This window comes from Choristoneura fumiferana, chromosome 4, assembly GCF_025370935.1.
Source record: "Choristoneura fumiferana chromosome 4, NRCan_CFum_1, whole genome shotgun sequence".
Taxonomy (NCBI): Eukaryota; Metazoa; Arthropoda; class Insecta; order Lepidoptera; family Tortricidae; genus Choristoneura; species Choristoneura fumiferana.
The window spans coordinates 11,424,647-11,449,485 of NC_133475.1; the positions used below are offsets into that span (position 1 = coordinate 11,424,647).

The 24,839-nt window shown below is 35.9% G+C and overlaps 1 protein-coding gene across 4 annotated transcripts; it reads right to left on the reverse strand.

Moving 5' to 3' along the window:
- Nucleotides 1–296: 296 nt before the first annotated feature.
- Herc4 (HECT and RLD domain containing E3 ubiquitin ligase 4) lies at nt 297–24,422 on the reverse strand. 4 transcript variants are annotated; one of them, XM_074086942.1, is made up of 21 exons: nt 24,057–24,422; nt 22,100–22,271; nt 20,451–20,687; nt 19,799–19,955; nt 18,030–18,138; nt 17,222–17,353; nt 16,678–16,860; nt 15,950–15,973; nt 15,580–15,651; nt 14,968–15,159; nt 11,642–11,821; nt 10,928–11,062; nt 9,723–9,884; nt 8,648–8,824; nt 7,668–7,934; nt 6,866–7,043; nt 5,869–6,047; nt 5,292–5,483; nt 4,611–4,753; nt 2,903–3,011; nt 297–2,687 (listed from the first exon to the last, which is right to left on the reverse strand). In XM_074086942.1, the coding sequence occupies exons 1-21, from the start codon at nt 24,114–24,116 to the stop codon at nt 2,535–2,537; spliced, it is 3,213 nt and encodes a 1,070-aa protein (XP_073943043.1). In that variant the 5' UTR covers nt 24,117–24,422; the 3' UTR covers nt 297–2,534. The 4 variants fall into 4 exon arrangements, with proteins under 4 accessions (XP_073943043.1, XP_073943044.1, XP_073943045.1 ...); XM_074086943.1 differs by lacking the exon at nt 15,950–15,973 and having other exon boundaries at nt 24,057–24,421; XM_074086944.1 differs by lacking the exon at nt 15,580–15,651 and having other exon boundaries at nt 24,057–24,420.
- Between the last annotated feature and the right edge of the window lie 417 nt (nt 24,423–24,839).

The window sequence follows — 24,839 nt, forward strand, 5'->3', positions numbered from 1 at the left end:
TAAGGTTGAATCGTTAAGATATAATTGAAGCTGGATTCTTATTGCTCGTGTCGTGACTATACCAAAGAGATCGTGAACTTAGTTCTTGCCCTTTTACTTTCAATTGTTTCTGAGTCTAACACTATAGAACAAGAAAGGATATACGAGTAGATATAATTTGATCAGTGATTAGTTTAAATAAGGCTGTAGTTTTTCTGTTAAAACTAACTTCCAACTGGGGATTACCAGTATATCCTTTATCTGTATTATCCTTACGTGTCGATTCTACGTCGCATTCTGTAAATGAAACTGCAGAATCGTATGAAAATATTATATTATAATTATATTACATTGTGTACAAACCACGCCGTTTCAGCAAGGCTGAGGTGCACTAATAAATGCCATAAAACGATAATCGTGAGCATAACATATTGAAGTCCTGATTTATATTTGAATTTATTAACAAACCGAGTATTGTCAGCTGCAATAACATAAAAAACTACAATTTCACCAAGAATACAGTCTGCATCATTAAAAAGATACATGTCTTCTTCACAAGGTTTCTCAGAAACTTTATTTAATCCTTAGTAGCGACGTTTTGTCTAATAATTTCAACGTCTTCACTAAAGTTATTTACGTCTCTGAGTATCACAGTTAACTTAATGAAAAGTGATGCTGACTAAATAAAAAAACGAATATTCCACAAATTCAACCACATTACCTGTAACATTGGCATCAATTAATAATGGCATATCCATAATATCACAGTGGTAGGTACACAGTTTTACCCCATTTGCTTACCATCCTGTAACCCGCTTGCTCGCTTTGCCTCTATAGCCAGGTATATTAAAAAAAACTACTAGGACTATAGTGTAGTACCAGATGATGAAAAACACATGGCAGCCGGAGTCAAAGTTTATGCTAGTGTCACGATACCCATTAAATTAGTTTTTATCTTGCTGAAAATAAATCCACGCGCGTAAAAATAAATCCTTTCCCTCCAGTAGCCGCCCGGAGTTTTTTTTAATTGGTTATTTTTTATCTATAGTCTGTATAATAATCTTCTGTTTAATAATAAGTTTAAAAAAATATATATATACCTCGTTGAGTTTCTTGCCGGATTCTTCTCAGCAGAGGTTTTTCCGAACCGGTGTAAATTTTTTTGACATTCATAAGTGCTTGTTATAGCCTAAATTGAATAAAGATATTTTGACTTTGACTTCTGTACTGACTTGTAACTCACAGTAAAAGAGACGATAAAAACAAAAGACAACGCAGCAGTTCCATAGCATAGTCCTATACAAGTTTATACAAAATTGTTGAATTGTATCACAACCCGCGTGCTTTCTTTCTCTCGCCTACTTTAATTACTGTGAAAGAACTAGAAATCAGTTTCTTAAAGATTGAACAAAGTGTATGTGTGTACATACAAAACGGTACATCTTTATATATCGGTAATTCTCAAAAACGACAAATCGCCATTTTTAAGTTCTATCCAAACTTTTATAATATTATACACTAATTTATTAATTATTATCCGCTGTGTCATTACTATAAACTTCAACTTGAGATGAAATTTAAAAACAATAACATTCCATTCAATCAACAAATAACAATTATCATTTATTTAACAGCAAACAAAACTTTCCAAACAGTCGATACGTGAAAAACACTGCGATTTATTTTTGTCAAAGCTAACAGTGTAACAATCCGTGCCAGCAAGCTCAAATTCTTAACCTCTTATTCATTACCTCTTACTAAACCTCCTTTAGTTATAATTAACTGTGTTGGATCATTGTAAAGCTCGCATTTGAAAGATTTTTTAAAAAAACCAGCTGAATTGTGTTTGATGAACAGGAAGAACAAGGTTCAATAACTTTTGTGAATAAGCAACTAAGATGCCGCGTCTCGACTTGTCGCTACGTAAAATCAACAAAGAAAGCTTTGTTTGGCAATAGTCCTTTAATAACAAAGTAAGAACGGTAGTTACAATGACTTGTAAAATAAAACTTGTAAAAAATCCCGTGGTAAAAAGACGCATCTAGCGGCAATTGAAATGGCATGCATGAATGTCATGCTAGTCATGTGTTCGACCTTAAAAAACCAACATAATCTTATCGTTAACGGCAAACTATAAGTAAATGGTATTTTTAATGGTCGGAATAAGTCGAGTACCTATGTATTTACTTGATCTTTACTAAACGTCTTAATATCGAGTTAATAATACCTAATATGGTAATAGTAAAAGTTATATTAGTAGCACAGTGGTATTAACAACTCAATATAAAATCCTTACTCAAAACTTAAGTAAATGACTGTCTTTTCCGACCAATGGTTATGTTTAAAAGGAAACTGTCTTCCACGATTGGCGTCGGATGAGAACGACGATTTGACTCAATATTGTATCAAAAATAAAAAGCTTCTAAAACCTCAATCTCGAAAAATATGTTTGAGGAGCATATAAATTAGTTGTTTGTTTGTAAATAATGTGTTAGTTTCACGTCCGACGCCAAAGTACTTCAACCACTGGGACTTGCTCTAGGAATTGTATGGTATCATACTAGGGAGAAGCCCTGTGTCTGCTGTATTGCTTGGAGAAGGTAATATTTAAGGCGTTCTTTGGTCTTGTACAGTGGCAGGTCCAACAAGTTGAAGCACGTGTGAGCCACTGGGAAGTATCGGTCATCTGCTACAGCTTGGATTCTTATCTGAAAAAAGAAAAACAGTATTAATGTAATGAAACTATCTTAAGTACCTTGCAAAATTTACAAATTAATTAGCTCTTACATACCAAAAAAATACGAAGATAAATTAGTAAAAAGGTAAAGCATATTCAGCAGCAAGATCGGTGGTATTGAAAAACAATTAGTAAAATAGTGATAAAGAAGAATCGTAACAAACTGTCTTTTGTATGATAACTTACTTTAATGTCTCTCATGCCCTGTATAGGTACGCGATCGCTTCCAGTTAAGAACAGCAGGAACTTTTTTTTGTCTTCTATGGGGAGCTCGTGGAAGACTTCCCAGAACCACCTAGAATGGAGGATTATAAAGTTTAAGGTATTATAAAACTGACCTGCAAGAACTAGTGGTTGAGTAAATCTAAAAAAAAACTACAAGTTTCTCGACCAGAAATGTTAAGTCAAACTCAAATTTTATATGTACTTTATGGCTACATGTACTGAACTGTTTGTCAACTTCAATGAAATATGTGGTGAAAAATTGAACGTGATACAAAATTAGTGTTTCCAGCTCAGGTGTAGTAACACTACTTCTAAAAAGCAGCTGGTCTAAGTTGCAAATTAGCAATTGGTCTACGTCTTATTGGGTTGCAACTTAGACCAGCTGCTTTTAGACGAAATGATACTAACCCGACAATACTCGTATAATGCTTTAAATTCATTTTCATCACACTTGCTCGTCAATGACGTTATTCCATGCCTGTATACTAAAAGACAATGGCCTCAATTGTTCCCACGGGAATTATGGATTTACGTATAGTTTTCCTCCCCAAGGGAGTTATAACTTTAGTTTTAAAAAGTTAGTACGTACGTCATTTCAGACTAAAGAGGTTTCAAGTCTGCCAACGTTTTATTTACATCTTTAAAACTTAGATATAACCTAATTTTACACCATAAATTTGCCACGCTTCATGAAACTTCGTTATTTTTATATTTTAAATTCATATCAAATTGTTTTGCAATAATTTTAGTAAAGATTTTTAAGGCGTGTTGGAATAATCTGGCCGTGAGACCATTCGAATTCTTAACTAAAGACGGTTCTTAGTATTATCTATGGTAGACGACTCGAAAAAAGTGACAATCAGGGGGGCTACCACGAAATCCGAAAAACGAAGTTCACATCGTTTTCCTGACGCTAATATTATTTAATACGAGAGTGAGATGGACGGTACGATACGAACACCGATTTTCGAATTTTGTAGTAGCCCCCTGTATTGGCGGGTAGCCATACTCATATTTTATTCAGTTGTTTTCTTAGCGTCTTGCTTTTGCTGAGCTGTGAAGTGCTTGGAGACAAAATAATTTATTTTTTTGCATTTTTTCCTCGCAATGTGATGAATATCATTGTGTGTATCACGGGCCGTAAGGGGATTACAAACTCATGTAATTAAAAGCCCTCCGCCTCCGGCGTCGGGCTTCTAATAGACTCTCGTTAGTAATCCCCTTCTTACGCCCCTTAATACACAATGTACTATTATTGACATTAGTCTAACAAAATGGCGTTCACGACAATGGCGCGCGAACGTTTCACCAATGGCTGCTCCAAATTTAACTTTTACATGCTGCCTTATAATTGGCTAAAATTGGTTTAGCGCCTTCCAAAAAATGCTAACTGCGCAGGTACGTATACATCATTTTAACATATTTTTATGGCTCTAATACCTTAATAATGTAGTGCATGTGCCGATATTTTTGACCGTCTTGGCCGCTCCGAAATATCTGATGGCGATTGTACAAAATAGATTGAGACCACATAGGGGCGAATTCATATTATTGACTGATTATTTCACTTGAGACGTAATAAAAACAAATACAACGTAAAATAATAGAATCCGTGCGTCATAATTTTGTTTTGTTTTCTAGCGCCCTAAATATAAACAGTATTGCTCACCTGATTTGTGGGTCGCCCCGGGAGTACCCGTTTTTGTACTCGCAGTTGGCTTCGAACTGGTCCCAGTCGTATTCCTCGTTGCCGATGACGACAGACATGAGCTCATGAGATCTGAACAACTTTATAATTCTACCGCCACACACCTGAAGAGTATTTTTACGTGTATTTTTACAAAGATTTTCTTCTTCAATACTGCTATTATCATCACGTTATTGTGCATTTATGAATAATTAAGACGCGAAATAGTTGCAGGGTGTGAATAGCTTGATAAATCACACACAACACAAACATCACGCCTGTATTCCCAAATGGGGTAGGCAGAGCACACGAAACGTTACCGCTTCGGAGCCACTTTTAGCAATTTTAGGTTTTAAGTTTGACAAAAACGGTACAATAGTGACAGGTTGCTAGCCTGTCGCCTATACGGTATACCTTAACCTATATCCTCAGTCGCCTCTTACGATATCCTCGGAAGAAATTGGGAGGTGTAATTGTAACCCAACACCACACGGGTTGATAAATATAATATATATGTATATCCTAGTCTATTCGTTCTATAAGACTAGTCGAGTAGCTTCACAAAAACTACTAACTAAATAATATCACTAGTTATCACTAATAAGCGTTTTATTAGTATTAAGATTAAATTGTGCCAATTCCGTATCTGTACTAAATACTAACCTTTTGAAACCCCTGATTGAAGGCTTTGAACTGATTCTCCACAGACTTGTTGAGCAAAAAGTCCACATACAGTTCGACGTATTCCTCTTTATTATCAGACGTTACGGGCAAGTTCTCCCCATTCTCTTTTAAAGGGTGCACTTGTATTTGGTCGAATACTACAGTGTTGACGGCGAAACACAAACTGTATACCTAGAAAATGAAATAAACAGTGTCCTATGAGCCAGAAAACATGCACTGTCATACGTATTCCACCGCGAGCGTAGTGGACTCCGCACGGAGTCATTTTAACTTTATATCGATCGTATCGAAGTCATCATCATCATCATCAGCCGGAAGACGTCCACTGCTGAACAAAGCCAAACTGACACGACTTTCTATGGGCGTGTACACGAAATGTCGGGCCAGTATTTCCATGTCGGTATTATCCGGGCCGGTAAATAGTGTCACCCGCTTTTAGCTAGTACGGGACGCATTTGGTAACATACGCGCTTCGTATTCGTATTAGTACCGCCTGAAAAACAGACGGCGTGTTAAAACCGCTCGCGTTTAATCGCAGTGCATGCCTTATACTTACATCTTCAACATCGTCGTCCGGGTACTCGAGTAAGCTCTTGAGACTGTTTGCAAGCGTGGGATACAGGTCAGAGATATCATCCAGCATAATAGACTCGCCCAGTACTTTCTTGTACAACGCCAAAGGGAACGGCACGTAGATTATTATGGAATTGTATATCGCTAGGCCGTATATGGCCCCTGGAAATAATTTGATTAGAATATAGTATAATAGACTACATCAGGGTTATGGTTCAGTGCGTCCCTTTCTAACGAGGTGAAGCGCACAAAGCGACAAAGGGTTATAAACACATACACATAATTTTAGTGGAGTCATGTCAAATGAAGAGATAAAGGCGCATAGCAACGGCTAAAGTGTCAGACCTCTTAACTCCATCAGATCAAATTTTACAGGAGGCACAAAAAACCTCACCACCAAAAATTTTGTACGAAGGTTTGTTTTGGTTTTATATTTAATATAATTATTAAAATTATTAGGAATAATATTCCGAAAAAAAATATATAAAAAGTCATGGCAATTGGATAAAAATAGAGTTAAGAGATTTTCTTGAAAAGAGTTACGAGGTTTGATACTTTAGACGATGATAGCACTTATTGTAACAGATTAGAGAAAACTACATCGATTACTCTCAAGACCATAGACGTCTAAAATATAAAAAAATAGTCTGTATTTTTGAGCCGACTGGTAAGAGAACCTGACTACGAAGCTTGAGGTCTCAGGTTCAATCTCCGGTGGTGGCAAATATTTGTATGAAGAATACGGATTTGTTCTAGAGTTTGGGTGCTTAATTATGTATTTAAGTATGTATCTATCTATTTAAGTATGTGTATCCGTTGCCTGGTATCCATGACACAAGCTTCGGCTTACTTTGGGACTAGGTCAATTGGTGTCAAGTATCTAGTGATGTTTATTTACTTTATTTATTTAGGTACATATTTTAATGGAAATTCTAAATCCCTACTTAGAATGTTAGGAACAAATATCCTTTGGACTTTACCGATTAAGTAGTACATAACGTCGTCTTCAAAAGGATTATTCGAAAACCATATCATATTGGTTTCCTCAGACTGCTTGAACATGCCGTACACAGGGTCGAAAATTTCTTTGAGCAATAACAAGAAGAACTCTTTTTTAACGCCTCCCGCGTCTTCTGCCTCCTCTCCTACGAACTCCACCTAAAATGAAACATTAAAATACTCAGAAACGATAATTAATATTATAATATTTATTAGCTTCGATTTAACGGCTTCGTCTGCACAATAATTCATAATAATGTTATAGTTAGCCCCCACAGAGAACTCACAAACACATAATCAAAGAACTTACAAATTTACTCATTCATCATCATCATCTTATTAGTAGGTAGTAACATAGCGTGATAATCACAACTAGTACGGTAACTCCATCGTCTAGACAAGCAAACTATGCAATACGGCGCGGTGAGTCCCCCAAACGCCAATCCGCAGGTTCCTGTCTGGCGCATGTTCACGTACCATCAGCCAAATATGTAGTCTACCACCCTAAAGTTGATAATCGTTTGCATGTCATAAAACAATAAAGCAATAGACGTGTCTGTCAACTTGAAAGTTCAACTTTAGCGACATATTCATTAGATAGGAACTTGTTTAAAAATTGATAGACCACTTATTTGGCTGATGGTACGAGTTCCAACTCAGACGATCGATTAAAGGCAGTTATAGCTAAATTAATAAGAGCGGCTATTAGTACAAAATATTGCGCTATGGTAGTAAGATTTAGTAAAATCTTTTGTTATAAATAATGATCACTCAAACACTTACTTTTAACGGCTTTTTAAGTTGTGAGCTGTCATGATTGCTGATTTGTAGCATGGTGTCCCTCACTATATGATTTCTCGACACAGTTAGGTTAAGGAACTGATCTCGCTGGTACTCATAAGTCGGGTCCATGAAGAGTCTAGTGAATATTTGCGTGGCGGCTCGGGTTATGGCCATTTGCATCTGCAGTTGCTGATCAATCTTCAGTAGGAGGGACTTGCATTGGACGTCGAAAAGGAACGCGTAGTTGCACATGTGAGGTTGTGAGGACTGAAGTAAAAAGTATATCTTTAGCAAAGGGCGACATATTGTTTTAAAACCTGGCGAACGAAAAATTATACTGTTTGTCTTTACCAAAAAACTACTTCTTTTAACATGCTGCTGCTTTAAAAATAATCACATTTGAAAAGACATAGTATGGATTAGAACATTTGTTATTTACTAGCTAGTTACTTCATCTCCCAAAAATTCCTTTATCGCTATCCTGAAGGAACTATGCAATTTTCCTAGAAAAAACTTGTCCTGCCTTAGAATTTCATCTAAATCGTTTCACCGGTTTCAGTGTGAAGAGACAACCAGGCGACGCTTTCACAGTACTTTCGCTTTTACAATATTCAGTACAGAAGTAGGGATTCCTTAAAAGAAATGGAACTTACAGTACAAAATTATAGCTCAGTTACATTGGTCGATAGTCCGCATGCGGGGCGGCGTAGATTCCCAACGCATGCCATAGGGCCCGCATTCGGGGAACTGTTTTCATTGGTTTTCACGCTGTATGTCGACCGAGTTATCGACTTATGAGTTACACTAGTCGTTACTTGGTCGATGTACCGGATGCGGTTACTCCCCGCATGCGGTATATCGACCGAGTTACCGTATCATGAGTTTCACTAGTCGTTATACTGCATGCGGGGAATCACCGCATGCGGTATATCGACCGAGTTATCTACCAATGTAACTAAGCAATTATCAGTGCGACTTACGTCTTGATCCGCTAGCCAGTTGATGTAATCTGTAGCTATGTCCACGTAGTTGCAAAGGTCTTCGATGTAGAAACACTCGGCCGGTATCTTTGGTTTCTTCGGATTGGTGAAATTTATTTTGTTCAGGGAAGACAGTGTATTTAATATTTGAACTATGCTATGGGTGAAGTATATTTTCTGTAAGATAAAAGTGAAGAAATTGGCATTAATCTAACTCAAAACGTTGTAAAAAAATATACATTACGCGATGCTATATTGTATATCACTATTAGGAGATCCAAAGCTTTTGATCACTCGGGTTTGAAAATAAGGCAATGTTCTACATGGAAACACATGTGGTTGCGGAACAGCGTAGTAAAAGGTTGTAGTTCTACTAAATCAAAGCCTAACCATATCTACAAACGTATCACTGAGATAAGAATAATTTGGCCATTCTCTTTCATCTGTGCACCCGTCTAATTGTAGTTTCACTTTTTTTCCTGCAAAGTGACACAGTAATTAGACTAAGTGCACAGATCTGGAAAAATGGTGGCGGCCATTCTCAGTGATCTGTGCATTAAATTCTAATTACCGTGTCACTATTGCGGGTAAAAGTGGCATTGTAATTTGACTGGTGCACAGACGCATGAGAATTACCGAATTGTAATAGTTAAAAAAAACACGATTTAATGTTAAACCTGCCTGACTATTAAATCAGACCCTGGATACCATTCGTGGTCAAAAAGCACCCTAAGACTATTCTAACAAGCACTATTTCCGCTAGGTTACATTGTTCTAAATTGGAGTTCTAGTGTCTGTCTTTCTTGCTCCTACCTCATGAAATCCTAAATACCATTCTTAGATAAAGTACACCCTAATAAGCAAAAACACGGCTAGGTTACGTTGTTCTATCTTGGAGTTCCAATGTTCCAATATTGTTCCAATGAATTCTGGCTCCATCATCAGATAGCTCGATGGTACCTTACTATAGTATTGTTATAGAATTAAGATAATAGATACAAAGTTACAGGTGAAGGTAATAAAAAAAAACAACTTTAATTTAGTAAAAAATACAATATTCTTCACAGAATCATACCTTATTAGCTCTCACGGACGGTTGCATTAGTTCATAAACGATGACGCTCTTGAAGATATCGACTATCATTTCAAAGTACTCCGTAGTTTGTGCTTCCCACCACAATTGGACGATGCGTTGCGGATGCATGGACAGCTTGTTGAAAGCTTCTGCGAATGGGCCCTGGACGAAATAATTTGCAAATATAAGTTTATCAATTTGTTATGCCTCGTGAAGTGTCTCATAAAGCGCAGTACCTAGTTATCTTTGGCCAATAGTTTAAGATCGCGCCGATCCTATCGTTAGGTTAGGACAAGGCTAGAGACATGAAATTTTGCACAGGCGCTCTTAAAAATCACGACGAATTAAAGACCACGATGTAAGTAACGAGAATCCCCATGGGTATTTTTCAATTTCACTGACACATCGAATTAGCTCGTTGAAGTGGCAATGGGGATTCGATTTGTAGCATTCGAAGATGGCGGATGTAGACAATATCTAATTTTGCTAGTTCTGTTTCTTTGGCTAGTTGAAGTATAATTTTGATAGTGTTTTATGCGGCGATTAACCGTGAACAGTGATCCCAAAATTCTATATTGCTCTCGTGTCTAACATTTTTTAATGCGCAAGTGGTCTCCACGTGGTTTCTGGAATTTTACTATCAAGTTGCAAAAACTACAATCACCGTACAACGTGCCTCTCAAAGAGAGTTTACCTCGACACTGGCGAAATTGTCCTATTAATTAGGACAGAAAAGCCATATTTTAAAAGAAAAGAAGAAGAAGTGGCAATGGGCCGGCGATATCACGGAAATGAGATGGCCGTTGTGATTAAGACTTCTCGAATAGAGACCGCGGATTGGCAAGCGCAGCATGGAATGTCCACCAACGAGACGGACGGATGGTAAAGCCGCGGATTCATAGTAGATGCAGGCCGCTTCCAACCAAAGCAACTGGAGGTATATGGGGGACGCCTATGTCCAACAGTGGACTTTCTACGGCTGACATGATGATGATAAAGATGATGGTACCTCGTCGAGTTTCTTGACGGATTCTTCTCAACAGAGGTTTTTCCGAACCGGTGGTAGATTTTTTTTTTGACATTCATAAGTGCTTGTTACAGCCTAAATTGAATAAAGATATTTTGACTTGACTTGATGACATATTTAATGCTCACGCGAGCAAACCCGCGTGTAAAGGCTAGTGATATTAGGATTTCCATATCACCTGTAATTCAGCATGCCGCCTCGGGTTCCTCATTTCATGGTACAGAGGCAACACCAGGAAAATCCTCAAAGCTTCGGCGTCCGGTGGAGATACCTTTATCTTCTTGATCACGTTCTCAGTCAGCAAACTGAATATCTGGAATAACGCTACAAAATTACGAGGATTGCAACTTAGCCTGTTTTTATGAGAAATGCAAATGAATGCTAAGAAATGGGAAAGTAAAATGCTATCCTTTGATTTCGCCGCATTATAAATATATTTTATTCTCAAACTGTGAACTATTCAGGGTTTATTTCAAGACAATTGTGTTGAACTCTATAGGTTAGGTTAGTTTTATAGAAATCCTGAAACATTTATAGTTTCAGAATAAAATGCATTTGGCCCAATTAAATACTTGTGAAACGAATCATTTGTAAAAAGATGTTTTGGTTAAACATTAGTAAACCTTTTTTGTTGCTGTACATACATGCATTTTCAATCAATTAGATTGATTCAATCTACATAATGTATGTAATGTATCCCACCTTACACCACATTTCTAATTTGTTTATTTTATAAATGAGACTTTCCCTTTTTATAAACTAGTGTTTCGGTGTTAAGTTTAATTAAAAAAGCAAATACACTTTAGTGCCATTCATTGTACGTTAGCGAATTGGATGATGATTTTGAACATAACACTGATTAAAAACAAATCCATAAACTAGAATATCTTACTAGTTCTTTTATAGATGAGTTCTCAAATCTGCTGATGAGTGTAAAAGCTTCCTCGGCCTTCTTTAAATCTACGCCGTGGACCTTTTTGTTGCAGCCATAGTGGTCATTGTCGCCTAACAGGAACGAGCCGTTCACACAGGCCGGCGAGCCGAATACCGTTTCCAGGTATGCCATCAGATCCTGAGAAGAGACAAATATATTGTTATCAATTCGGTTAACATATAAATAACACACAACAAAAACAACAAGACAAAAACAAAGACAAAAAAACAAGACAGCCGGTGAAATTACTGGCACTTGAGGTATCCCATCTTAGGCCTGATGAAATTCCTTCATATTAGAGATGAAATTATTACGATATGGTATGGCTATCTGTAAATGAAAGATTTTATAAAATCGGTTCAATGAACTAAAATGATTTATTTGCTCACCCGCGACCTTATAATAGCTAAGTTTATGCAAGATATGCAGTGCAATGTTCATGCAGTTCCTCCACCTCCACACTGTAAGAACACACACAAATCCATCTACCACCAATACTACAATACACTGACGCGTTTCGAACTCAACCAGAGCTCATCTTCAGAACAGTACAACCGTACACCATACTACCAGCTATCATAAGGTCGCGGTTGAGCAAAGAAATTATTTGAGTTCATTGATATGGACCTCCGCAAAGTAACGCCTGATTCAATCAATTATTTAAAATCGGTTCCCTCAAAGATTCGTAAAGCACAATTCGCAATAAAAAATCCTAGGTCTTTATTTGATCTTTCAACCATTTACACTATTGGGGGAGAGTGAGAGGAGGCTTCCCACTAGTTGTAGGCAAACGGTGGATACCACGGAACAGAAAAAACAGTGGAACTGCCGAAAAGCTTCAACTTGTACCGAAACCCGTGTCGCCGAAAATGCGCACATGCGCATTGGAAACACTTTGAAATCTTGGCGCTTATTGGTCATTAGCTTCTATTCGAAAAAAGGTAATAACTTTTGAACCGGCAACATTAATTAGAACTTTAAATCAACGTTATACTTATATATATCGCTGAGAGTCCATTGTGCAGCTACGTAGCGCCACATCACCCTGACTAGCGGAACTAATTTTACAAGAATGTCAAGATTGTCAAGTTAGTTTCGCTATTTACCAATAGGTGTCAAATTTTTTAGACGTATATATAGCATTGTAAAATGAGCTCTATGTGAATACGTTTAGATTTAACACGACTGAAAATTATTGCTACATGTCTCTTCTTCATGAATCGTAAGCACTAAGGTGATGGGCGCAGCACAGCTACGGTGATATCGATATACCTACTTTATAGGTCAAAGATGAAAATAGGTTTGACTATAAGTATTATGATTAGGTACCTATTACATTACGTTATTCAAAGTTGACAACAATATTGACGAATCGGAAAACGGACAATAATTGTGAGATATAAACCTTATTTGTATGAGGCAAAGTTGTTTTTACCCAACTGCGAAGAAGAAGGGTTATGTGTTTGACCCGTATGTATGTATGTATGTTAATATGTATTGTATGTATGTATGTCTATTCATATGTCCTCTCGTAATTACTCAACGACTGAACCGATTTTGATAAATGATACGTCATTGGATTCGTCCTAATGACGCAAGTGACACTGGGTACGTATACTTCTTAAAAAATCAAAATGGCGGATTTTTGGCGCCAAAAGGTGTCTTAAATTATTTTTTTATTCCAAGCACTCAATTTGAGATTAAACCTTTTAAATAAAGCTCAGTTTTCTAGTGTGTCCCATAGGTACTTTTAGATATTTTGGCTGCTACGCTACCAGTGGTGATGTGCGTGCTTCGATTTATTTGTACACGGTGGATGTCCTGAGCAATTTGATCGCTTTGATTGGGTCAATGTTAATGACTATTTGGATGTTTCCAAGTATTTGGTGATCTTGACTGCTACGTAGGTTCTACTATAATACTATATGACGCTGACTGTACTAAGAATTTTTGAGCTGGTCACGATTCAAATGGGTCCCGACTGTTGCAGTTTACTTCTTGTTTTCTTCTTTTTAGTATTTTTTAACGCAGTCGGGTTTTGATTTTTTAAATTTATTGTTTTTTGATAGTCACCGCTACAAAAAAGCAAAGTGATGTACGTCACAGAAAAACCAGCGACAAATCAATTTGATTTTTAATTCAATTGCAGAAGGATTAATTTCGAGTTGAATGTTGGTCATGTACAGATGACCGTGGCGCGTGAGACATTCCATTGACTACTAGATGACTGGGGCGGTGAAGACGTTAAACTTCTGAGTAATTCCTTTAATGATTATTATCAGTTTCTTGGGAAAAAAAATACAATCAACTATTTTTCCATCGACTGCGCTGTTATTGCATTGTTAAATAGAAAAACTGGGCGTGATTTATTATTAAATGTATTAGAAAAATAAATTTGAGTAATCGCATGACACCACAGTGAGGGAGGTCGCAAAATATTTTTCATAGGTTTTTTTTTTACTTTTCTATTTCGTGAAGGGAAGGGATAAAAATTCATCTCAACATAACACTCAGTCAGAAACAAACATCGATAATTTTACCGACAACACCCAATCTCTACCAGGGGGGTGTCACTAGGCCATTCCGCCGCCGAGCTACAAGTACATACCGGGCCTCCCCAACGTTGAGGCGATTCAGTGCGACTCAACGCGTGCGAGTGAACACGAGTTATGCGATAGACAGAGAAGCATTAAGTAGGCACAATTCTTATGCCTAAACGTCACTTTTGTACGGCAGTGAAGCTCCTGTACTTGTACTATTACTTATTCTGTGTCTCTACTTAAGCGATGTCAATATTCCTATGCTGTCTAAGTGGATAGGGAACATTCTCGAACTGCATCGTTTTAGGACAGAGACAAAAACCGACCTTATTATATTCTGTATTAAAGTTTATTTTTGTATGGTGCATTTTATAATTATGTCATATGGAATGGAAAAAAACATAAATTTATTAAATTAAAATGAAATACTCCTCGCCGATGATATGAAATGCCACCTTAGGTGATATTTTTGGTTCGGACATCGTTTTTACATTCTAAAATGGCACAGTAAGGCATATTTCTCTTAGTTTTATTTTTTTTTCTTCTTAGCTCTCACAACCGTCACTCATAAGCATTTCCGGCGAACTGACCTATAACTTGTGGAACTCCGCATACTAGTAGCAAACGCGAAGCGGCTGGTTGACATTTCCACTAGTTTTTTCTGTTCCGTGGTGGATACAGATAGTAATTCGTTGTAGTCTTCTGGCTAATGATGATTATAATTAATCATTATATCGCACACACCTGGCTTACAACATCAGCATCCTTAAACACCTCACACGTGGCCAATTTCGCGACGTTCAGCGCAAGCACTTGTTTATTATGTTCCGGTACACGGAAATCGGTGCCCATCGTCTTGTCCCCATTCACCAGTAGAAAGCTGTGGTCACCACCAGCGTACACTCTCATCGGGCCACTGAACACAGTCGGTGGGAACTGGAAAAAAAAACACCCTATATAATTAAACGAAATAACGCGAGAAAATAAAATGTTTTAAACAACTACGAGTGCAGTTACAATGGACATAAAGGTATACATATTATACATCTAATGATTGCATGTGTTAAAGCTATTTGACTAAGCTAATAGTTTTCAACATGAATTTGTGCCATTTACGTGCTTTTTAAATAATGCGCCGAAAAATTATCCGACACGGTCAAATGGTAATGAAATGAATGATAAATAATCTAGATATGGTTTGGAATCATAGTAAAAAGGGGACAAATGCTATTGAGTTACCATAACTGAGAAATGAAGTTACAATATACATACCTAGTTACAAAGTAAATTTATGATATAAATACCGTGTCAGATATTTTTTTGGAAATGTTCTGAAATTTTAAAAGGGAACTCAACGGTTTGTTTAGAGGTTCCTGCAGCGCTTTTAGCGACTATCGCTGAACTCTCCAGCTTCATTTTCTTCTTCAGCTAAAGAAAGTTAAATATGAATATTAATAAAGAAAAAAACGATTTATTCGTTCAACCTTGAAAGATTGAGGAATAAACCGTTTTTTCATGTTTGAAACTAATCAATTACATTTTGATTTGAAGTAAATACAATAAAGTACCACGTTATTACGAGTAGGTACAATGAGCGTGATTGTATTTAATGTAAAAGTGAGTCAGTATAATGAATAATTAGTGCGATTAAATACAATGAAAATGCAACAAATACTACTTTATTTTTATCTAAATACCATGCATTCTTATGCATAATGGTATTTACCTTATTCATACCGTGACTGCCGGTCTGCGTCAAAAAAGACATATATTTTAAGAAATTACCGAATAACTCGATGAATGGTTAGGATGATTTGTTAAAAAGGCCTTATTCCGTTTTTAATATCATTAAAACTTGACCCGAATAGCCATATATTTCTTACTAAGATAAAGAAAAAGTTTAAAGCGCTGAGTGATCGGGGATCTGAAAACACTTAGAAGAAGGCCCTTAGAATTTTTTTTTTCAGAAGAACAAGAGGGCTTGGGCCATAGTTCCCACGCGGGCCCAGTGCGGATTGGGATATTGTATTTGCTGGATGAAAAGGTTAAAAATTATCACATTGACAACGTAAAATCCAAGTATTTTAATCTACAGAACTTATCATGCAGAATAAGGTTATGTAGAAAAAGATTGATATTTTTTTCTAATTAAAATTAATTAACACTAATTAATTATCTAATGTTTCATTATTTGCTTCAAGAGCTAATAATACACTGAAAGTGTCTAGAAATTCTGGGTTAGAAACTATAATTTTTGTTCACCACTTAGGAACACTCCGTAGAATGTCAGCAATAGCAGTGAGAAAGTACTTTATACGACAAACACGGAAACGGAAACGGCAACGACGGAACAAGACCATTGAATGAAACTCAACCATGCGCACTATTTGAGTAAAACGAAGCGTAAAGCTTGATTATTACAATGATTTACGATGTTTTTAAAGGTAAACTTACCGGTGAATCGTCGCTAGGTGTAAAGTGGACAGGCGTGGGCACTAGAGCAAAGGACATGTGGGGGCAGCCCAGCTGCCCTCTCGCTCCGTAGCCGCATGCCAATATTTTTTCCCCCACGCGGCAGAGCAGATGGCGTCTTCCACACGCCACTTGAGTCACAGTGCTACCCATGAGCTCCATTATCTTGAGAAAGAGAGTTAACTTTGTCAGATGAGGTGGTGAGTGTCAAATCAAATAATTAATTTAGAAATATTACATTTTAGTATCAAAGATCGTGGATTTAAATCCGGGCGCACACCTGTTAGTTATTCGAAATCATGCGCGAAATTACATTTGAATTTACCACGAGCGAAGGCAAGCATCGCGAGGAAATATGCACAAACCTGCGAGCAATTCAACGGTGTGGTGTGTGTGAATGTGAAGTTCCCGATTCGCATTACACCTTCGCGCTTCGTGGGAACTAACAACCCGTGATCTCTATTAAAAGGTCTGTGCCTATACCCTACAATGCAGGGTAAAGATGATTGCTTAAAATCGAATTTACCTTTCTTGGAACGAGTTCGTTCTTTGTAGCCCCATGTCCCGTTTGTCCATATTCACCCGAACCGCAAGTAAACACTCCACCTTCTAATGTAAGGAACACTGTGTAATCTTCCCCGCAGGCTATGTGACATACCTACGACGAAACAAAGATTTTCTTAACTGATAAGTAAACAAGAAAGAAAAATTTAGCGCTTTAAAAAATTCTCTTTTGAACGCCAGTAACGCCTAAAGTTGTCAAGAGCAGTCGCGTTACAACGCCATCGACCTATAATAGTCGTTTGAAGAACCTGTTCGCCGAAAGTTGAAAAATTAACAAATGCGGCCCGCTAATTGTTTAAACCGATAAAGACAACATTTTTTTACATTTAACCGTACAAAACAGAAAACATCTAAAAGAACGTGAAGCTCATTCCTGAATGGAACAGCAATGTGGCCGCCACGTCCGCTCGCTTGTCCAACCTCCCGTTTGACAACAACTGCGTGCCTGTAAGCAACGCCTGTGATACAGTTTGCGATAATTAAGCGACAATCGCTATTTCAGCACATTATCTTAATATTTATCAACTTTCGGCTAACAGACTATACAACGTGTAATAGCGAAGATCAAATTAACTTTTAGCATTATGACATGACGTTTAGGTGGTGACTTTTGAAAGGTACTGTGATTCCAAGTCCAGTAAATTGAAAAAAAAGCTACAGTGGCGTTCAAAGGGTCAAAAAAACTCCGGTATTTTTTTTGAACATAGTGCATTTGTAAATAATGAAAGACTGTATCGAAAGCGAAACATTGTAGACTTGATAATACATACTCTGGCATTTCTTAATATTTTTAAATGTGACGGATAACATCTGTTGTCTTTATCTTGGAGGCCTAACTGACCATGTGAGTTTTTACCCCACCCGTACACTGCACCAGATCTGAAATTATTATTAAATATGCTTTTACAATAAACAAGATGCTTTGCGTTAAATATTAAAGCATACAAAACCTCAGACAGGAAGTTGTATCAAAAATTGGTTAATGTGGTTGGAAATAATGAAGATAATTTTACTGACTTCAAACATATTTCTACGTCATTACAAATGAATAGTTTATATCGCATACATTTGTCAGTTTACTAGCCAAAACATAAAGTAGTATTTTTTTATATACAGCTTACTTATCACATTTAGCTAAACAATACGATACTGTTCGCTGTTACTGTTAGAATTCGGGGAATTTAAGCTTGTAATAAGAGTAGGTAAGGCTACTATTGAGATACAATGGGAAGCTGTTGTAACCCGGACAGTTTTTCCTTTTTCGATTTTTAGAAAAATAACTAATTATGGAATTAACATCAGATATTAAAATATATAAAGATACATCATTAGGCTATGTTATTCGATAAAAAACTGAGCGATTCGTTTATTAATTTTGAAACGGTAGGCTCACAAAAAAAAGGGAAAAGTGTCCAAGGTACAACACCCCTGATGTACCTTGGACATTCGAGGTTGTACCTTGGACACGAGATTTTTTGTCAAGAAAATATTTAATGTTTATATGTTTTACTTATTTATAAAATCAATGACTTATTTACTGGTTATTGGCACACAGCAGTTTTCCCGCCAAGTTCGTAAATATTATTTTATAGATCAAACAAAAAGTTACCTTAGTTTTTAGTTTAGACGCTGATTACATGATGAAATCGTATTGATCAAATGACTAAATTACTTAATTGTAAGTAAAATACCTTTCAGCATTTAGATTTGATCGGAACCAAATATATATTTTTTTTACTATTAAATTTCATTGGCCAAGGTACAACGTATTTTTAGTGTCCTAGGTACAACGTAGCCAATTTGTAGGTAAAAATGCGTCCAAAAACGCACATCAATTTAGGTTTAGGCTGAAACAGCCCTATTATTCCGTAGCTAATGAACGTAACTTCAACATAGTTTATTGAATTTTATTACGAAAAATTAAAACATTAAATAAATAAGCTTCATTTAAAGTTCAAAAATGGTACTTTTGTAAAAGGATTTTTATTTTCAGACAAGCTTAGTTTATTGATGGAAATTACCTGGTAATTAGCTTAATAACTTCGGTCATTGATTAAAATACACAAATTTGATGAGTCACTTTGACATGACACATATGGGATACATTAAAAAACTCATTTTCTTAACCTTCTTTTGATAAATATCTGTCAATTATAAAACACTTTAGGCACGAAATTAAAAAAAAACGCTCAAATTAAGAACCTTTACACTGTTTTACTACACATAACTATCTTACTTCTTGATAATCTTTAAGTCACTAGTGTCTTGGAGAAATTAAATTCATTTGACCTGTTGAAAGTTAACGGAAATCAAAAATAACACATTGTATACATGCGTTCTCGTGACTTTTACTCAGTACCGCTGTCATAATTTTGCAGCCATTTAAACTATTTTGAACGCGTGTGTTCATCAGTCTAGCTGGTCAGACGACTAACATGTAAATACACTTTATACTAATAAAAACTTAAGTTTTTAAACTTTTTAAGAATTAAATGTTGATTGTGTTAATTATTTTGCATTAATTTAACTTCAAACTTACTTTGATAGAACAAATGTGTGGTTGCTGCCACACGTAATCATGGCGATAGGTACACCTTGCAATGAAGTTATCTGTTGGGGGGTTAATTCTTTATTTGTCATCGTCCCTAAACCGCATTGCCCGTGTGAGTTAGCACCCCATGCAAATAGATCACCATCTAGGAGAGAAAAGGAACATATAATGATAACTTTACAAAGTGTAATCTAACAATATACACAGAATTCAAAATCTCTACTATTTACCACCACTACAACTTATTCCTTCCTAACATAGATAAACTAGTAAAAGAAGTGTCAAATACAGACATAATTGCATGCAACAGATAGTCTTTACTACTAATGTGTGCATGGAGTGTCCCATCTGCATGAAGAGTAAATAACAACTGACAGATAAACACAATGTAATTCAAAACACATTCAATGGTGCGTGTGAAGTTCCCAATCCGCACTGGGCCCGCGTGGGAACTACGGCCCAAGCCTTCTTGTTCTGAGAGGAGGCCTGTGCCCAGCAGTGGGACGTATATAGGCTGGGATGATGATCCAGTTCAGTTACATTTTTTATCTTATCTCAGACAGAAAGATCCGTATAAAAAAAAATAGTCACTGCTAACCATATGCCTTGATTAACAGAATTAGTACTAAAATACACTTACTATTTGTTAGGGCTATAGAATGATATGATCCACAAGCAATTTGTATGACATTCTTTGTTGCTAACATTTTCACAATTTTAGGTTTATCTTGGACCTGTGGACCAAGGTTGCTGCCAAGTTGGCCCATTATGTCGGAGCCCCAGCTAAAGGGCTGGCCCCACTCGTCAAGAGCCATTGAGTGCTGCAGGCCACATGATATTGCTGATATTGTACAGCCCTTAAATGACTCCACCAAAGCTGTAAAAAAAATCCGTTTAAAGATTTCGGTTTGTATTATTCTCAAAAGAAATTTACATTTCACTTAATGAGAAATCATGCATGTTAGTAGTGAACGTTATTGATTTATAACAATATATTATACATTACATTAGTGTTGTTAATTCATTTTTACATTGAAACAAATAGAATAAGCTAAAAACGTAAGAAAAATTATGATGAAAAAATACATAAATCTAGTAAGGCCTTTTTGCTGACTGTACTTTTCGTTATTTTTACTTACATTTTCATCTTACAATTATTAAAATCTTACAATTAAATCAACCAACACAAAAACATATTGGTGGACAATATTCCAGTACCTGATTTTTTTTCTGTTCAGGTAGGTCGAAAAGTAATAAAAGTTTCGTTAATGCATCCAACATCAATTGGTGTAAACATGCCTGGGCCATATTCAGGTGACAGGAATATTATTTAAAACGTGGACCGTAAGTTTATGTTTAAAAATATTTAGAGATTCTATATTCTTAATTTCCTTTGGTAGTTGGTGATATAAACGCGCTCCTTCAAACTTTATGTTAATAAATATTAATTCACTGATTAATACCTGTTTCAGCACCATGTATTAACCTAACTTTTAGTTTATTTTTTTAGGTCAAATAGAGACAGCATCACAAGAGCTATCATAGTGCAATGATTTTATAAGTAATAAATATATGTCATATGCTCACAAAACACCTAGAAAACATGCTCTGAATGAGGCAGCAGCCACTTGAAACTTGGTATATATATGTAGGTTGGATGACATTGCAAGTACAGGCAACAAAAAGTACAGTTAGCAAAAAAGCTTACATTAAAAAAATAAAACATTTTTAAACTCATTTAAATCATATTAATATCCATGGAACTGCATTTGGAATAAGGTTGTACATAGTATCAACATTGCAAATGATTCTGATTGTACCATTAGCATAGTTGAATGAAACAGGTTTTGCAAATTTTAACCTTGTAAGGCCGACCATCTTCACTTCGTTCTACTACTTACTGCTACGAGTGCCTCCTTTGCCTACCTCTCATAATAAAAAAAAAACCCGAGTTTCAGACATAAGTCTGAGCAAATATCAACTTTTCTTGATTGACTTAACACATTCAGCCCCAGTGACACAACATGTGACTTTTTAGTTCCCATTCCCTTTCTAGTTTGAGTTGCCAGGGCCGGTCATGTCAATCCTTTATATGCGGGAACTAAAAAAAGTACTGCATTTCCCATCCCATCTGTTTTAATAAGCACAAATAAATTCTGCTGATTTGAATAAAAATACAAAAAGAAAGCCTTAAATTTGGCATGGCTCCGCGTCTAAGCATACAAGGGCTTAAGCATACCAGGGGTTAGGGATTTTCAATGGTATTGAAGAGTTTAACTGAATAAATACCAGGAGATTCTCCTTCAGTGGTACTAGTGTGGCGACCCAGTTGTCCCACATCATTGTTGCCACATGAGAATAGGTGACCTTGGCTTGTAAGGTATAGTGCGTGGAATTCTCCAGTCGTCACCATCCGCACATGGCTGCTTTCACGCCATTTCGAAAGTGTTGGCCTTATTACCTGGAATATGCAAACAATGACAGTTATTTGCGGAAGCATATAGGTGTGACATTATTTAGATATTGTTAAGGCTGGAGAACAAAAAGTTTGAACATGTTAAATGATAATAATAATAAACCATACATGAATGACTGGACAAGAGTTCTGTTGTGACATGAAGGCATAGCATAACAAAGAGATATTAAAAAAATTAAGAAAGTTGTGTCACGCAGAATTTAAGGCAATATTTTTGTATTTTAAATTAAATCAGCACAATTTGTGCTTATTAAAACAGATGAGACTAGAATGCAGTAGTTTTTTAGTTCCCGCATACAAGGGGTTCACTGTGAAAGTGTAACAAAAAACATACACACCTTTGCATTAAATTAAGGATAATAAAGTTATTATATTAATAACTACAACAATTATGAGATTATACATAGAGATCGCAAAAAACAATTGACATTCCAATATTCCCATTTTTTAGTAAGTAAAAAATTTTTATAATGTTTTAAACTCAAGATTTTCACTCATAGTCAAAATACCACAAACAGGACTTATCACGCTAAACACACAAGTAATATTTACCTGGAAATTCAACAATGTTGCAGTAGTGTGGGGTGTTCAGAGGGATCGGACATTGTTAGTGTTGTGTCGGTGTGATGGGGTGTCAAATACAAATGAACAGGTGCGGGTAGTTTGAGATATGAGTGCCAGTACTAGTTGGAATCAAGTGTGGGTATTTTGAAGAACTCGCCCTGCTAGGCAGACTTGACACCCCACACTTAAGCCTACTCATGCCCAAGGCCACTGCAATGTGGTTGAAACATTGAGGTAAATATTACTCGTGTGTTTAGCATGATAAGTACTGTTTGTGGTATTGTGACAAAAAAAAAATTATATAGTTACATTTGTATAAATTATTTATATATCGCACATCCTGTAAAAAATTAACATAACACACAATTGTCATAATATTTTTAACCAATAATACAAAACAAATCCACTCTTTTTTCTTTATAATATACACAAATGCCAACACATGTTGGTGCAGGTGAAAACCGTCATAAAGCTATTATGCGACACTGTATCACATACTTTATTTGTACAAAACAGTTGTAAGTAAGTAAGTAAGTAAATCTTCCTTACGTTAGTAAGCTAGAATAATATTTTTTATATAATGATATTCTACTGATACTGAATGTAAATAAATCAAATCACAGGTTATGTAAATTTTTTAGTTACAAATGTGAAAAACTGTCATATGACACATATGACTTTTTTCAGTTAATAAAAAAAATAAAAATGATAATTGTATTATGAATTTTTATTTAACTAACATTATTGGTAAGTACATTATACAGTAGTGTGAAAACTAAAAATAATATAAACAATTAACTATTAATATTCACAATTAAACAAAGGAAAAAAAACTAATTAAATGCAATTTTCTCAAAATCCCTTTTTTTATGTTACAACTCTTTTTTAGAGGATGTGCGATATTATACAGTTTTTATTACACAGGAAACTGTCTTATCTCATATTCAATAATAATAATAGAATATCATTTGCTCTTACTTTTTCTGCACTAAATAAATATTGATGACAATCCCAGCCCTTTTAATTACCGCTGTCCCCCAAACAAATATAATTTATTTTTATTCTTTTTTTACTTACTTTCTTGAAACTATTAGAAGGTATTACTTTCTAGAAACACTTGCCTTGCAGAAAGTAATTGCACAATGAAATATATATATTTGAAAATTATGAAATAACAATATTTATCGCACAGGAATATTAACGTACCAAATCTGTAGACGTATCAATGCACAATTCGTGGTGAGTATCATTACCCCAACAAAACATTTTCAACAGCTCTGCTTTGTTATTCAATTAGTTCTAGAAACTTAAAATATAACCTCTACCAAAACTACAAAAAATAGTCAGTGAAATGAGGTAGCTTTATTAAATTCCTGAGTAAGAACTGCTAGACTTGCTAAATTTGTTTATGGCGTTCTTTGTGAAAATAAAACATTATTTACTTTTAATCGAGAAAAGTCGTCATTATCACCGCAAAATAAATTTGACATGACTTGACAATTCAATTTCATAGAGCGTACAATTTACGGTTTTTCGGTTTGTCATCGGTTTTAGAAAATCTATTGAATAGCAGACTTTAAATTCTGCTCTATAATAAAACACGACAAGGAGAACTTAGCGCGCGGCCAGGCCACATAAAATCTACTATGAAACTCGAAACTCGAAGTTCGTATTCCTCTCGCTCTCGTATTAAACAGTATAAGTGTCAAAGGGACCGCACGACACGAACTTCGAGTTTTGAGTTTCGTAGTAGCCCTGCTGTGGCAAATATGGTCACGTGACAGCGTGGTAGCGTAGCGACGATAAGGCTGAAAATGTTGAGCTTTATCGGTGGAAAAAGAAAACTTCTTCTGTTTCGGCAAAAACACATTTTTTACAATATACGATACAAGGTTGTTTAGTGTATTTTTTTATTTTCAGAGTGTAGCTACGTCATGGCCACGTCACAAAAAGTTAAAATAAAGGTGCGGCCAAACCGCTACTTAGCAA